Source organism: Cynoglossus semilaevis, chromosome 1 (genome assembly GCF_000523025.1).
Source record: "Cynoglossus semilaevis isolate Cse_v1.0 chromosome 1, Cse_v1.0, whole genome shotgun sequence".
Lineage (NCBI taxonomy): Eukaryota > Metazoa > Chordata > Actinopteri > Pleuronectiformes > Cynoglossidae > Cynoglossus > Cynoglossus semilaevis.
The window spans coordinates 16073564-16088670 of record NC_024307.1 but is presented as its reverse complement, the minus strand read 5'-3'; the positions used below and the strand labels follow the sequence as shown (position 1 = coordinate 16088670).

The 15107-nt window shown below is 38.4% G+C and overlaps 2 protein-coding genes across 3 annotated transcripts; both read right to left on the bottom strand.

The window, feature by feature from the left end:
• Positions 1-4: 4 nt before the first annotated feature.
• LOC103381447 (ubiquitin-conjugating enzyme E2 D2) lies at positions 5-6415 on the bottom strand. Its single transcript, XM_008313790.3, has 7 exons — positions 6006-6415; positions 3898-3961; positions 3078-3109; positions 2894-2971; positions 2699-2804; positions 2166-2259; positions 5-975 (listed from the first exon to the last, which is right to left on the bottom strand). The coding sequence occupies exons 1-7, from the start codon at positions 6027-6029 to the stop codon at positions 930-932; spliced, it is 444 nt and encodes a 147-aa protein (XP_008312012.1). The 5' UTR covers positions 6030-6415; the 3' UTR covers positions 5-929.
• Positions 6416-7245: 830 nt separating this feature from the next.
• LOC103381461 (RING finger protein 145) lies at positions 7246-13375 on the bottom strand. 2 transcript variants are annotated; one of them, XM_008313802.3, is made up of 11 exons: positions 13094-13375; positions 12452-12699; positions 12170-12278; positions 11924-12015; positions 11338-11573; positions 11067-11245; positions 10845-10985; positions 10560-10742; positions 10308-10455; positions 9877-10233; positions 7246-8473 (listed from the first exon to the last, which is right to left on the bottom strand). In XM_008313802.3, exons 2-11 carry the CDS (start codon positions 12618-12620, stop codon positions 7811-7813), a joined length of 2277 nt encoding a protein of 758 aa, XP_008312024.1. In that variant the 5' UTR covers positions 12621-12699; positions 13094-13375; the 3' UTR covers positions 7246-7810. The 2 variants fall into 2 exon arrangements, with proteins under 2 accessions (XP_008312024.1, XP_008312040.1); XM_008313818.3 differs by having other exon boundaries at positions 11067-11140.
• Positions 13376-15107: the final 1732 nt, after the last annotated feature.

The window sequence follows — 15107 nt, the reverse complement described above, 5'->3', positions numbered from 1 at the left end:
AACATTTATAGTTTAAGTAACTTTATTGAAGGGAAAACTCAAAGTAAACAGGGCCACAAGTTGAGTATCAACCATTAGAGCTTTTGCGTCAATGTCAGGGCTACAAGAAGACAGTGTTCAAGTGGGCATAAAATGATGGGCCTTTCTAGTGACGTCTAAAAACCAGAGAAACCAAAAAGACTCTGAGGGCAACAAAAACTTCTTCACCTGCTCAGCCTCACAGGCCACGTGACATGTCAGAAACAGACAAACAGCCTACCTTTATTAAACATGCATAAAATACAACATTAAACTTATTTATATTTTGCTTTCCTCAACATAGATACCATTGTGCTTTCCTGTACACACACTTTAAGAGCAGAATAAGATCAGAAGAAAATGTGACATCACTGCAGTTCAGGAGAGAATCCAACCCCCCAAACCTGTTTAAAGGGTTTCCAGATTATACTGCGTTCAGGCTGATTCTTGTTAATCGGAAACTTTTAAAGGCAGAATTTACCAAAACTAGTATCCAATGAATCGAGCTGAGCCAGCCTGCAATATCACATACTAAAGTTCTGTTCAGGAGACTCAGAGGAATCAAATTCTACCAAGTGTGTGTAGAGGTAATGGACCAACAATGACCTAAACCTGGACTGAAAAACATATTCTCAAGTGGTACATGCTCAGATCAAGTGCTCAGAACCATGATGATTTGTCTTTTCAAAAGTGACAGGAACAAAGTGAGTGTCCTACACCATCTTCTTATGAGCACGTAGGTGGAGAGAAGAAAAAAAAAATAAAAAAAAATCAAGAGGCAGAAAGGATAAAATTATCTGATTAACAAAAAAAACAAAAACAAACAAACAAAAAAAAAGCAGGGAAAAAAAATCCTGGAGTTTAAGTTGTTATCAGCGACATCTACCAGTCCTCCCCCCAAAACAATTACATCACATTGCGTATTTTATTGTCCATTCTTTTGCTGTTTTGGTGTATCTGCAGAGACAGGGAGAGAAAATGTAGAAATTAACATTAAAACAACTGTCAATCAGGTTTATGAGTAATGACTAGGTCATCCAGGTCATTTTTACCAGTTGAATTTATCAGAAATAATTGTCAACCATGCACCGAAGAATGTTGCTTTAAAATTATCATTCAATATCATCATAATACAGTCAAGGTTAAAACAAAAATGAATAACAAAAACACATCTGATTAGTGAAGGAAAGAACCCACTGTTGCACAGTCTTTACACAGCAGTTTTTCAATGTCTTCATGCTGGATGTAGTAGCTGATCTGACATGCATCTGTTAACTCTGGTCAAATATTTTAAACTGAACAGTCGCAACAACAGAGAAAAAACATTAACCTGGAATATTCCAGTATGGAGTCATTTCCTCCTTTTCTCTGGTGACAGTTACTGAGATGTGTTACATTGTTACAAGTTGCATTTACATTTATAGCCACAGGTAGTGCTGCACTAAATTTCATTTTTCTAGCAATATAGAGGGAAATAAAAGGGAACCATGGGTATGGTTTCCATATTTTCCTATGATTTAATATAAAAAAGTTTAGTTTAAGAAGGGAAACAAAAGTTTTAGGTTTTCAACAAACTTTTACTTAAATTATTCTTTCAAGAAGTTTATTTTGACAAGTTGTTTCTATGGCTCTCAAAGTTTCACAAATTTCATATATCAGCATTACAAACCTGGGCCCAAAGAGCAACTAGCTATCAGTAAAAATACTCAGATGTTTGGAACTGCAAGGAAACGTATCAGTACATCTCCATGTCTTCAACTATGACCTGCACAGTTCAGAGATGTGGTTATTGGTCTGTCAGAGATTTTAAGACTCTGGTGACATGAGTGACAGAAGCATGACGGCCCATGACAACAACGACAACAACAAAAATCAAACAGCCACTCCCATCACACCTGCCAAGATGCAGCAGAGACTCCTGGGCTTACCCTAAAGCATGGCATACTTTGCCGTCCACTCCTGAGCTAGTTTATTGTACCTGACAGAGTGAAACCAGGTCACATACTGCACTTGATGACTGTTGCACAACCCAATTATCCTGAACTAGAATGTTCTCATTCAAAACAAGGAAGCAGAAAAACATGTACATCATGACTTCTCTATTCTAGGAGCTGCTGGGACGACAGCCTCACACAGATAACACTTACTTCTGACCATCTGTTTTGTAGATTCGTGCAATCTCTGGCACTAGTGGGTCGTCGGGGTTTGGGTCACATAAGAGTGAGCAAATGGAGAGTAGAACTGAGATGAGGGAAGAAAAAAAAAAAAAACAATTAAATTTACATTCTACAATTTTCTTTTTTTTTTTAACAAATCCATATGACAAAACATCTCTTAACCAGAATTTGTGAAGTATTCCTCAGATCAATGAAACATTAGATAACACAGAAGCAATATGGCCAAAAACATCCCTCACACATTTAAAAAATAAATAATCTTAAATCACGATATTAAATAAACCAAAAACATATGTATAACTAACAGTTATAAACAATTACGTCAACATATAGATATAAAGGATAAGTGTTTTGTTTAAATTAATGACAAAGAAAGCTGCCAGTCCACATGAGCAGCCACAGTAACATTTTTACAAGTTCATGTATTTTAAATTTAAGCTTTAACAATAACAGTAATAACTCCAGTATTTAAGCAAACCTATGTGTCTTTCAATCATCCCTACCTTTAGAAATAGTAAGTGCTGGAGACCACTGAGATCTGAGAATGTCCAAACAGATACTGCCGTTACTGTTAATGTTTGGATGGTAAATTTTTGTTGTGAACGCCACCTGTGAAAGTAAGACAGAGGTCACTTTGAATTGTTCTAATATTTGGAGACAGTGTTATATGTAATCAATGTTTTACACTTGTGTCTGACCTTGGGAGGTTTGAAGGGATAGTCTGTTGGAAAATGAATAGTCAAAAAGAAAACACCTCCCTGATATGGACTGTCATTCTGAAGAAAAACAAGATGAAATTAACAGCAATCTAAAAGTCAAACGCTGGTAATTTAATGTCATTTCAGTTTAAACACATTCATTAAATATAAAATCCACACTTACAGGGCCCATGATGGTGGCCTGCCAGTGAAACACTGTAGAGAAGAGAAAACAAACGTCTGTGAAAAACATGTTGCCGGTATGTGAACTGACTGGAATCCAAGCTTGTAAAATATGTGGCCTCCTAGAGAGATGAACTTGACATTGGTGCCTGTGAACTTGGGTCTAGACTGGTATTAGACCAGGGTTATAGATTATATTTAACAAATATCATAAAGATTGTTTATATAAATATATAAGAGTGAAATTATTTTAACCTGTAAAAAGGAACTCAAGTCATTTGTGGTCACTTCTGTACATGTGTTCAAAAACAGAGGACAGTGACTTTAGCCTACGAACTATTACAACATGACATGGACAAACCAAAGTGTTTGTCAGTCAATATCAAGAAGAGGCAATACATTATTACACAACAGGTGGGTCACTTGACATACCATTTTTATTATGTTGTGATCATTCTGACAAACTGCAGCCTATTAGAGTCTTTGATGTGTTAATTACCAGTAAAGAGAAAATGACATTTATTTGGAATTGCTGCCTGACCTTATCATAACGGAGGTGATTGGGGGGTCTTTAAACAGTGGAAAGTGAACTACTTGTCATTGTGACACAGCATACCACTGAACCTTTCACATCCAAGTCCATTTCCTTTACAACCCAGCCACTACTGTCAAAAAAAGTCATCTCTGATGGGAATAACCTGCAGAATGAGCTGGAAACTAAAGAGCTGCTTCTCATAGTCGTGTATGAAGAATTCTCTGGATTCATATGATAAACTGAGCAGCGAGCAGACAAACTTCAATGATATGTCTGGGACACTTACTGTCATCACCGACTGGGCCGGCTGAGCACTGTGATGGAGGGTCACGGGACAGATCATTAAGTTCCTGTAATGAAAAGATGTTTAGTGAACTAGTATGTTAGACAAGTATTAATTCTAGGACTAATAACCAGCAGGCTGAAAAAAACAAAACAAAAAAATGCCACGTGACAGGTCGTATACTTCCTTTATTTCACAATCACCTCCCCCCACGTTGATGCTGCCGTCGTTATCTCCCACCCTCACAACCAAACTTGTCTGCACCCCGTCTACAGTGAGGGAGCAGCCATGGACTATCTTCTCTCTACAGTTAAAGCAAGACGAAACCTGGGTGTACCCACACACACACACACACACACACACACACACACTGATGCTGTTATTTTTAGGTCTACTGCTATTTTAGAGAGAGTGAGGTAGAAGCTGCTGCCCCACCCTGACCTTCTTTTACAAGTAAACCTGCCACTTCCTCAGAGGAAGGTTCTAGTAAACAGTCGAGTGAAGAAACATCAACTCTTAAAGCGCTTTCATGGTTCCCGAGTCTACTGCCAAACTCAGAGCACACACACCCTGTGATGTGTTCAGAACAGATAGGTTACAGCCACATACCAGGGAAATGCATCATGAAACACAGATGTGATGGCGTACACTGATTTAAAGAGTCCCATGACTCATGGGTATTCGCAAGATTGCATGTCAAGTATTTAACAACTGAAAACTTTAGAAAATATTTGAGAACAAACACCTGTTTGACTTTTTACACCTGTACTAACCACCTTATACTGACACTAACTACTCTCTTTCTGTGGAACAAATTATTTTCAAATGAGGACGTGAGCATTACAACAAAACACTGACCTAAAACACTAATGAGACAAGTCTGTTTGACAGGACTCCAGACAGCATCTAGCTACATTTTGAAATGAGAAAACATTGAAATATCGGAATTTAAAATACAACAAGTATGTCATGTGTCTGTCAATAGTCAGAATGCTTTGTATTGAGCTTTTTCTCCTATCGCTGTATCACTGTTTAATTGTCATTACACAAGAACGCAATTAGTGACATTTCAGGCAATGAAGGAAACTATCATAAATCAGTTGAAAAGATCGGTAGGTAATCTTTGCTCCCCTGAAAATGAACTCAACCCATGTTTTGTGTAAAAACATGTCAATTGGGGACACTTCATTAAATCCTCTCTTACAAAAGTCTAGGTGGCAACTTCAGACATTAATTTATGCAAAAGGAGTTGTGCAACAGCTCTGTTTCGTCACTGGGAGTCAGACTACTGACAGCTGAGAGGTGATGGGCAGTAAAAACAAAAAAAGTGTGGAAAAATTAATGTCACACTCTCTTGAGGAGTAGATTTGGATCAAAGGGATATCTTTTTTTAAATAGTCCACCTTAACTCACAAGTTTTAATTCTAAAAAAAAAATCAGAATTTGGAGACCATCTTCAAACTTAACCTTAAGCAGAACTTTGCTGCTGTTTTCTGATCAAACAGTTGCCAAAGAATCAAACAGTTCTATGACTTGTCAGATTTTACTCCCAAAGGTCACACTTATTAGAACGGATCAAACTAATTACTTCCTTCTTTATTTACCAACTGTAACTGGAAACTAAGCATATCAAAAATATATACAAAATGTAGTTTGTTTCTGCCCAGTCAAATATTTGAGGAAATTTAGACATAAAAACTGAAAGTATCCGTTTTTAACAAGGCTTGAACTGTGACTTCTGACATCAAGAATTCATATACATATAAAACGTCAAAATTCTAAAAGTGAAGACAAATTACTGTATAATTTACCAAATACTTTAAGAAAAGTCAGTGCTTCTACAGTCTTTCCCATCTATTCGTAAATCTCAACTACACCGAGAAACCGAAATTAAAAGTGGTATCTGGCAAACGTGAACAACGCGACACCTGTTTACACAACCTGGTGCTGGTTATAAACTGTCACACGCACACATTTGACTGAACAGGTTTCAGCGCCATGTTTTCACACAGTATATTACAGCACAATGCTAACCGTGCTAAAAGTGTGGGTGGCTAACGCTGCGCGCTAAGGCTCTCACGACGATGCCTTTTAAAATTCATCTTACTTACCTTGTGAATCCTTTTTAGTGCCATTCCGTTCTCTGTGATGTCGTGTGGTTCAATTAAACGTGTCCCGATTAAGGAAACCCAAAATATGCCAGAATGAAGAGACGCTACCCGTTGAAGAAAAATATCAGACCGAGGTCAACTCCGTGCTGACGGCCCTTTTCTTCTACTCCGTTAGCGTAGTTAGCCTCGAGCTAAAACTACGTCGGCGCCGAGTTTGGGACAAAACCGGTGTCTTCGCTTCAGAACCCGCTTTCCGTTCTATGTCTTGTGACCCGTCACTATGTTGAATGTGAGTTTTATGCTGTATTTCAGGAAGTTTGGGCGGAAAACGCCAGAACCAGGCTAAGCTAACGGCTCACGGTTTCTCTATCGGTGTGGTTACCAACTATTCTTGTTCTACACGGACGTGAGGCTTTTTATGCTGAAGGCGGCGCTGTGACGATGTAGGCGGATGTGATGGCAGATTGGTTGCAAGCCTGTGGAAAATTTGTTTGTAAATGACTCAACACTGACTGGAGTAAAATTAAAATGTACTGGATTTTGGCCGGAAATATGAAGTACACAAAAATTAAGGTTAGGTGACTGAGAGGATTCATTTTTAGGTTATATCTTAACTTTTTACAGTACTGCAGGATTAATAAAAATGCCAGAAATAGGGCTAAACACTAAAAAATTATATTACATTTCCAGGTACGTTTTACTGTATTTCTAATGATAAATATTGATCGCAGAAAATTATCATTAGTGTTTTATACATTTTAGAATTTCCAGCTTCTTACCAGCATGTGTGTATATATATATTTGTGTATATAAAAAATCAAATCAAATTTCTAACATTTAACCCTATGGAAATAAAATATTTTAGTCATTAACCCTTTCCTGGTCGTTTTTCTCACCTTGCAACGATGCAGTACTGTGAGGACCTATAAAACACATTAAATCCTCTCCATCACCTGAACATGTATCAGTCCTAATATCTATTAATCATTGACTGGTAAGATCTCTCTATTACCCAGTTCTGGCCTTTGACTGGATCATTTGTTGGATACTGATAAAAGAAAATATTTTAATCAATACCAATGGACGCAGACTTTTAACAAGTGGCGTTTTAACTCATAACTTCCTGGAACCAGCTGACTGATACTGAATAATACTATCAAAAATATATATGGCAGCCATTGGCTATGGGTAGTCCCCAATGTTGACCAGTCCTGATTTTATTAATTTAGAGAGACTACAATTAAGTTCACAGCAGTATTTTTAATACTAAGAGATGCAACATTTGCACAATTGGAGTCTGAATCAGATGTTAATCACACGAAGAGCCAGTTTTTACCACTTTCTCCACAGAAAATGTGTATCTGTATATAAAACCCTTCCCCGAAGACAGGAACAAAATAAACAATAATCAATAAAAAATAACATCTGTAACAAGTGTCACCTGTCCAAATTAAACAAACACTATATTTATACATTACTTATAATAATTATATTAATATACACACATTTTACAATTGTACAATAAAGATATGATTTCCAATCCAGAATGCACAGTATTGGCTGGAGCACATTCTTTTCATTGTCTAGAAAAATTACAAATTCATTTAGAGTTAATCATTTCTCTAAACCTGTCAAGGCACTGACGTAGAGCAGTCTTTTCTGTCTGTTTGTGCACAGGGCTGAGAGTGGTCCACTGAAGACACCGGGACAATTTCAACCTCTCAGATCACATCCATTTTCACATTGAGGTTAAACGCTTGTGATTCTTCTTCTTTTTTTTTTTTTGGCTTTCAGTCGTGTTGGTTCTATGTGAGGCAGCCTTCTGTTCGGTTGTCACCGTTGTTTAATTCAGTTGAACATAGGCCACTGCAGGACTGTTCAGTGCAATCACAGCTGGTGTCATTTTTAGCCATGTTAAATGGCTCCACTCTGACACTGTCCTCTGGTCTTGGATCTTCACAGTCACAATGGTCTTCCGGTGTCTCCTCTGAAGGCAGTGGTGGTGGTAATTCTTTACTGCCCTCTTCAAACACGTTGTTTTGAGAAGCTTTCGAGAAACAAGAAAGCTCGTCTCGACCCTCCTCAGAAGTGGAGTTAACAAATCCAACAAAGTCTCCATTGGAGCTGAATCGAAGACCCTGAGCAGCTTTTCGGTCAGGTTCGGCAGGTTGGCGGTCGTCCTCTTTGCCATCAGCTCCATCCTCAGTGGTTTCCCTCTCACCTTCCTCCTGCTGCTCAGTGTCATCAGGTGTTACTTCATTACTAAGTGGTTCTTCGGGTGTGCCGTTGTTGTTCTGATTGTCTTCACCTGCAATTGCATCTGTTTCTGGGTCTCCCTCTGCTCCTGTACGGTTCGGTTGGACCTTCTGGTGGCACATGGGACAGGTCTCCTGCACGTACAGCCACTTGCGGAGGCAGTTGCTGTGGAAGAAATGTCTGCAGTGTGTGATCACAGCAGAGCTCATTTCCTGTGGAAAGAAAGATTTTTGAAAACCAAATTTATGGTTTTGGATTTGGTTCAACCCTTAACTCTAACATATCTAATCCACTCAATCAGAAAACAACTAAATAAACATCCAGACAGTACATTTTTAAATATTTACAGTGTGACTTGCACTACAAAAGAACAGGAATGTGACTTAGTTTAACTGTAGTGAATATGATTTGACCAAAACATGACATTGACAAGATAATTCAACCTTATATTTTATTATGTTTTACTTATCTCTATATTTGACATGTTTCATAGGTAAGGTATATAATCAAAACATAACAGTGGCATGCATATTTGCATAGTGCTTGTTTCAGTTCCCCAAATAGTTTCTTTACTTTGTTTTCTTTGCTCTCAGCCTGTTCCAACTTGAGTTTCCACCTCAGTCTTATCTCAGTCTAATCATAAAATACAGCACATAAAAAGGCTCTTAAACCAGGAAACTTCACCTCGAATATTGTTTTCTCTCTAAATGTCCTCCTACATTCAAAGTATTTCTATAGTGATGTCTTTGAAAGAAAACTCATTATCAAGGTCAGGCAATGAGGATATACACTCACTTAAAAGTCAGGAAAAAACAAACAGTGGCTGTGGGCCAGGAGTTCATGCCTGAACAGAACGCAAAGAGGCGGAGCCTAACTGGAAAAACTAGAAGAGACAAAGCTGTGCGTTTCATATACACAGTCCTGTGCGTGTGTTTGTGCCAGGTGCCTTGTAAGGCTGCCTTATGTCCTGATATAGTCTATCCTGACATTTACAAGTCTTCCTGTGAAATCAACACTTCCTTTTTTAGACCTTGTTTCTCAATCATGCAGGTCTATCACAATCCATGGTAAATACAGTATTTCATTATATTCTTTCCTGAATTTGTTTACTGGCAAAATATCTCGTCATTAATAAAAAAAAAAACTGAATCGTTTCATTTCACTGTCCTAGTGTCCTAGTTCAACCAGTTGAACGACAGTCTCTTTCTCTTGTGATGTTTTGCCAACTTAGCAGTGGATTAGTCACAATTAACCATAATTAAAAGGAATCCAGATTCACATTTAAGAGATAAAGCACATCCCTAAATATGATAACCAAATATCAGTTCATTAGTCTATAGTTTGTGTCTTTCTGCTTGTCAGCTGTAAACGACTCACTGGCCTACAGTCAGTGAGGCTGATCTGACACAAGCAGTTTTTGACCTATAGCTGAAGTGTCCACAAACAAATGCCAGGAGGTGAGCTGGTATTTGAAGGTTTAGGTGCTTTGGTGTTACAAAACAAGCGTATAAAGTAAATTTAAACATATGCCTCAACTGTGTAATAGAGTTGACCGTGGTACAAGGTAAAGAGTGGATTTAAACCACAACAACATAAATCCCAGAGTGTGACTGACCTGGAAGCAGATGGAGCAGACGTCGTTGTACTGCTGCAGCTGCTGTGGTGTCGCTCTGGGCAGGGAGTTGATCTTCTTAGCTGCTTCCTGTCTGAGCAGGAAGCTCTTCCAGCCAGACTGCCCTCTGAGCCACACGTTAAAGTATGAATGAATGATAATTACTGAGGCACCCATCCAGCTCCACTCTCCAAACAGTGACTCCCAGGTGCCATAGGCCACAACGCAAAGTGCCACCACAAACTCCAGCACCCGGCTGATGGCGTTCACCCAGTAGATCACCTCATCCAGGCTCTCGATTGGGTCACTGCGAAACAGCTCCACCATGAAGAGAGCATAGATCAGCAAAGTGCCCGTAACCTGGAAGGTATACACATGTATTAAGTTAAAGGGAGGCATAGTAGACAAGCACAGTCAGTCCTCTAAAGTCCTACCTGAAGAGACGTCAACATGCAGCTCGACACCAGTATAAGGAGCCAGAAGTCCATGTGGAAGAATTGGGAGATTTTATAAGCCATAAAGACTGGAAAGAACAGCAGCAGCAGACACATGCTGAGGCCACGGAAATGTTTCCACAAGCTCCTACAAGTACCGAAAAATAAAAGATTGTAAAAAAAACATATTCTAAAGGTTCCACTCCTCTCCGATTTATGTCATTAAATCAACATTCTTCTGATTACTGATACCTGTTGCGTGATGCACCTAAAGCCAGAATGATTGGATCTGTGATTTCAACCATCGACTGCAGGGTTGAAGTCACAACGATGAAGAGGATGATGCTGAGGAGGAAGGTTCGCTGCAGTGCTTGCATGTCCAACAGACCAGTCTGGAGAGCCAGGAGGAGCAGAGTGACTCCTTCAGTCACACCTCTGAGGACAAGAGGGCAATTAAACAATTCACTTTTGTCAAAACTATGTCTAAAAAAAACTGTTGCACTGACAGAGTTGGAATAACATTAAAAAACACCTCACCTGTGCATAACGTTCTCATTCTGAACTGCTGCATAACCTCCCAGGTAGAACTTGCACAAGTTGAGCAGGCCAAGAGCCAAATATGACACCACAAAGGTCAGACCCAGGAGAGAGTATGGTGTGGCACAGCATTCAGACACACTGTAAAACACAGCCGCTCATTCAATTAATTCTGGACCAAGGAATTATAATCACCATATCAACACCATGAAGACATCATACCTTGTAAGCAGGAAGAACATGATGCCCTGATGAGATGCTGAGGCGACGCTGCTGGACATGATGTTGGAGCAAAACTGGAAAATGAATAGAACAAACCAGAAGACACTGAAGAGCACGGGGACCGCAAACATGTTCCACAGAGAGATTCCCACTGCCAGGACACGGTAAAGTTCAATCACCTGAGAAACAGGAAACCACGGACACAATAAGGAAAAGGATCATGTTTTAGATCATGGTGGCACAGAAATTTCTCAATAAAAGGTACCTCTACCTGTAGCAGCTCGGAGTATGCAGCCTTAGCAAGACGATATGGCACAAAGAGATTGGAGAGGAGGAACACAACGAAGCCAGCTCCAGTCAGTCCCATGGAGAATGTGCTGACAGTCAGTAGTGTGGTGTGAGGATCAGCTAAGACTCTAGCCAGCAGGGGGAGCATGTGAGCTGAGAAGAGCCACACCTTTCTGGTCTTCATCAGGAAGGCACAGAGTGTGCTGAGAATAATCTGACCTGAGCAGCAAATGAAAGCACAGCAGTTGTAATGCCCTGTTGACCTTTAACCTCGACCAATTTAAACACCCTTTTAAAAATTAAATAAATTTTAGATGAACCCTCAGAATTCTTCTATTTAAAATATACTGATACTGTATGTGTTAAGAAATTCATGTTTTAGTAAAACAGAAAAAAATAAAAAATTAAAATTATCTTAAGAAATCCATGGTTTTTTTTAGTAAAACAGAAAAAATTAAAATGTGAATATAAATGAGGTGCCTTGATTTTCACACACTTGTGCTTTGGGACTCACTTGTCATGGCAGGCCAAGTGCCTTGATTTTTACACACTCGTGCTTTGGGACTCACTTGTCATGGCAGAGACAAATCTGTTGAAGGCCAAAGAATCAAGATACACTGCTCCTTCATATCCGTACTGCAACTCTTCCCGGACATAATCCCTGCAAATCAGGCAGAGAGTATAAACTTTAAACCTTTTAATTCAATTTCTCAAGTTGCAAAATGAATTTGTTGAAAAGTCGACAGGCAGAAACTCGATGCTACTACAATCAAAGGCGAATGTGTAGAAGTTGTAACTTTAGCAGGACATCTTACTTGGAAATCTGATGCCCCATGTACATAAGCAGGGCAACGAGGATGTGGAGGTAGAGCGTCACGATGTGCCTCAGTGGAAGAACCAACACCACTAAATTTATGAAATGACCTGGAAGAATAAAGAACAACATCCACACATTGTAACGTGTTAAATCAAGACAGAAGTCAAATAATAAATAATGCAAACTAGGTCAAAGCAGAGCCAAGTCCCTTTGTCAGAAAGATCCAGTCTACTTTTACACCAATATTTCAATTTAAAATTACAGCGTTCTTTTCACCCACCTAGGTAGTACATGTTCCAGATGACATATTTGTATTTGAACAGCATGTCTTCATTCTTGGCCCTTAGATGTTCCGTCAGTCCTTCGATATCACATTTGTACAGCAGGTCCAACACCAGGATGCTCGGCACCCTGAGGGCAACATTGGCCAATTCTTCCAGACGAGGCATCTTGATTCAGACCAGCTGATTTGATGTCATGTGCTGCTGGATGAACTTATATGACACATCTTCCTAGCAGAGTCTTTTTCTTGTCATCCGAAAAACACAAAAGCCTCAATTCAGTGTTGTGACAGGAGCGCAGTGAACATGCAAAGCACTTGAAGACAAAGACGTGCAGTGTTGCTGCTTTTTTAAAAAGAAGTGAAAGTCGAAGTATATATTTAACACCGCACATCAAGGGCTCTCACAGCTCTACTCAATACTACATCTACGTCCTACGTCACATAAATTGCGCCCAAATCTGATTTTTTTTTATCTCCAAGTCAGATTAGTGTACGTCCAAGATTGCACCCAGTCTGCTTCATGTTTTTTAATGTAGTATTTGCATGAACAACTATTCAAAACAATAGAATGTCAACAAGCATATGATTACATTAATAAACACACGCATTAAAATGAATGTTTCGTAGCTTGATACTTACTCCACTCACTGACAGCCACCTCAGCCGTTTGCTAACTAGCGTAGTAGCTGCCGGATAGCTTCTTTACTGATCAGTAACATGTTTTTTTTACGTACTTTCGGCAAAATAATGACGGTGTTTCGCAATAGCCCGCTTCCAAAATACAGCTCGCACTCTCTGTCAACAGAAAAATGAATCTAATCTAATACATGACATCATAAGAGCACAGAAACAGAGAACTGAATTTGAATGTTGTGATTCCTCTCGTCTGCGTGGCCATTTTCCGTGTATACGTCATATAATCGGGAACCAACCAGGTTCAGGAGATTTAGGTTTCAAAATAAAAGGCGGAAAGGTTATGCAGATTTTAATGTTATATATACAGTATTTAAATTTTAGACAATAACATAAAAAAGACTATTCAAGTAATGTCATTATGTACCTAACATGTACAATATGAGTAATATAAAATTCTGCAGTTTTTTCTAATTACTGTAAATGTGTTTTGTTTTATTTTGCGTTGCTTTTTCGTAATATTCTAAATGACAAAAAAAAACTATACTGTACATATTGGGTATTTCAGTGGGGATGCCAAATCGATGGTCTAGTTAGTATATATTCAGTTACAAAACAGGAAAAATAAATAAAATGTGTTTTAAAACACACACGATTTTTTAAATGTTCTTATGCATTATCTATTTTTCAAATAGTTTAATTACGCGATTAAATGGGAAATTGTTTTCTCTCACCCAATATTTGTTTCATTTTCGCTTGAAAAATAAACGCCTCGTTTTGACACTGTTAGCCACCAGAGAGCGCACAAATCCCCACATTGTAAATCGCCGTATTACCTGGATTTGGTTCCTGTAAAACATTTGCAGAATGGCTTAATGTATTATCTCTCAGCTTAATTTTATTTGTTTTGGCAACATTTTTGTTATCTTTTGAGCATTATGCCCTATTATTGCCACACTTTTTCTTTTTCTACTTCTCTTTATTGTCTTCTTTTAGATGATGGAACGCTATTAACTAATAACTATTTTAGCAAACTTCTTCTTATTATTTTATTTTTAACTCAGCTGTTTTTGCTATTCTTGTATTTTTCTATATTTATTTTCCAAGCACTTGGCAAAAATAACTATTAACTTATCTTTGCCTTTTCCATCTTTTCTCTCTTCTCTTCCTTTAGAGACAAGACAGAAACTAAACTTTACTCACACTTGTTTTGATTTTGTCCAGTGAAAATTACAAGGTCAGATACATTCAGACTGTTACTCTTATAAACATGGCTGATTGTTGTTTACATTTATTATAACTTTAGCTGTAGTCTACTCATGTTACTGTAGTTGAGTAGTTTTGTGAGTAATTTGTAATTGTTGGAGTAGTTTCAGGAAGAAGTGATTTTACTTTTACTGAAGTGCATTTTGGCTGAAGTATTTTACTTTACTACACTGGGAAAAAAAATCTGTTACTGTGTAAAAACGTAAATGTGGGGAAATGTAATCTGCATTTACTGAAAAAATTGCATGGGCACCCGTGGACTTCCCACTATTTTAATGTAGTGAGAGAACGTTGAGTAAGAGACAGACTCTAGCCTGTTGTTGGATGATGGAGGCTGAGGATTGCCAAGCAGAGAGCTCCTGTGGAGCAGACGGAAATCCTGGGCCATATCTCAGCCAGCTCGTTGTTTTCAAATGAAAACGAGGCATCAACTTTATCATGCAGATCGTGCCTGGCCTGGTGGACAGAGCTGTTGGAACTTCAGTGTGCTTTAGTGGCTTGAATTTGCAGTACAAGTGTTCAAATGCATCATAGAATCCTCGACTTCTGCAAATTGTATTTGACTGGTTGATTAAAAACAACTAGTTGCAGATTGTATGTGTGAGTAAGTAATTTAAAGTGACTAAGCAACTTTTACTCAAAGTAAATTTCAAATTAAGTATTTTTTTCACTTTTAATCGAGTAGATTTTTAGATGGGTAGTTTTACTTTTATTTGAGTAGAATTTAAGCAAAGTGAAGATACTTTTACTTAAT